This window comes from Sphaeroforma arctica (assembly GCF_001186125.1).
Source record: "Sphaeroforma arctica JP610 unplaced genomic scaffold supercont1.5699, whole genome shotgun sequence".
Taxonomy (NCBI): domain Eukaryota; class Ichthyosporea; order Ichthyophonida; genus Sphaeroforma; species Sphaeroforma arctica.
Window position 1 is genome coordinate 1 of NW_014034859.1, and position 1,878 is coordinate 1,878.

Here is a 1,878-nt window from a genome sequence, read left to right on the forward strand (position 1 = left end):
TTATATTTATATTGTGAGATCTTTACATAATGCACAATGTGTCGAGTCGCGTTGCCACTCTTAAGCCCAGCTTACCTTTCCATCTGCTCACTCCCTTCGGCCCTCTGGCTGTTAACTTTTTCCTATTTTTTGTACGCTTCTTTTCGTCCAGTTTTGACTCCCAGTTTCCTGTTGCTCTATCATAGGCTTCTATCAAAGCCGAATCGTCCCAGGCGTTCGGCCCGTGTATATCCAGCGGAATATTATAGATTATGTCAGACATTCCTGTGCTGTATATATTGCTATAGGTTATTTACATAAGTGCTTGTACAAATTACGGAACGGAAGATTACACAGTCTGTATATCTCTGTTTCAACAATCAGCATATGTACTTATTTATTAACGGCAGGACGTTCAGAATATGGTGTGGTTGATGACTCTCTAGTTGCAATACATGCGCCTAAACCCTGTCAGCCGGCCTCCATTTTCAGAAGAAGGCTATGAAATTTGGTATATATAAAAATAGAAAATTCAAACCGGCTACCACCAGTGACCAAGGACGCCAACTGATCCTCTAGTAGAGGCTCTTTTTGTTTTTGTTTTTGTTTTTTTTTAACAACCCATCCATGTACTAAGGGGATAAACCAGGGCCAAAAATAAAGAAGCGTTCCTGATTTACTAAATCTGGACTTCAATCTATTCCCAATTTTTTTGGCAATATTTCAAGATTAAGTATTTCGTAAACGATCTGTGAAGGCGCCAAGGTCGTAGTACAAGTGGAACACCTTCTTTGCTTAGGAGTCTTAACCCTACAACGGAAACCTCCAAAACGCGATTATTGGGTCTAAATTTGCATAACTAGTAAAGTTTCAAAGTTGTCACGGACAATTATTGTCAAAACAATATCGTATATGCATTCTTATAACCTTATTGCAAGCTACAGCTGCAAAATCGAGAAAAAGTGTGTTTATGTCATTTTGCCATGCCATCAATTTCCATCAATTGCACGTGTGCCGTGCCATCGAGTGCACGATGAACTCATTTCCTTAACTTTTTGCCAAAATTCACTACTTATTCACCTACAAACGATTACAATACCATTTTTAAGGTTTAATTATGCTTATATATATATAACGAAGGTCTGAAAATCATATTGAAAACATATAATTGAATATGCACACCAAATGAGTGTCATTGATGGACACGCATGCACGTAAATGGTGATTTTGAGCAAGCATAATAAGCCTTCTATACCACAAAGATGATTTCTGAACTAATAATACTTGTATTTATTATATATTAGAACCCTTAGAAGGTTCACACTGCTAATACGCGACCTGGAAATCCAAGATTTGACAAGGTCGAAAAGTGCACAATCCTGTTCATAAATCGATACATAACTGTATGAACCAGTAGAGTTATCAACTTGGCTCCTTCGCAAAATTTCTAAATTTACAATGCCATATATATTTTGATATGTGAGTCTCATATATATATATATATATATATGTGTGTGTGTGTGTGTGTGTGTGTATATTGTATATATATATATATATATATATATATATATATATACAATACACACATATATATGTATAAGTATATATATATATATATATATATATATATATAATACACACATATATATGTATATATATATATGTATATATTGTATATATATATATATATATATATATATATATATATATAATACACACATATATATGTACATATATATATACATGTATATATATATATATATAGTGTATATATATATATATATATATAATACACACACACATATATATATATATATACATATATATCATACTATATATATATATATATAGCACACACATATATGTTTATGTATGTATGTATATATATATATATATATA

The 1,878-nt window shown here is 31.8% G+C and overlaps 1 protein-coding gene across 1 annotated transcript; it reads right to left on the reverse strand.

Annotated features, from left to right (window-relative positions):
- Positions 1-75: 75 nt before the first annotated feature.
- Positions 76-324, reverse strand: SARC_15157 (hypothetical protein; the record flags this gene model as incomplete). Its single annotated transcript, XM_014290716.1, has 1 exon — positions 76-324. A coding segment is annotated over exon 1 (187 nt), but the record flags the coding sequence as incomplete, so codon positions are not given.
- Between the last annotated feature and the right edge of the window lie 1,554 nt (positions 325-1,878).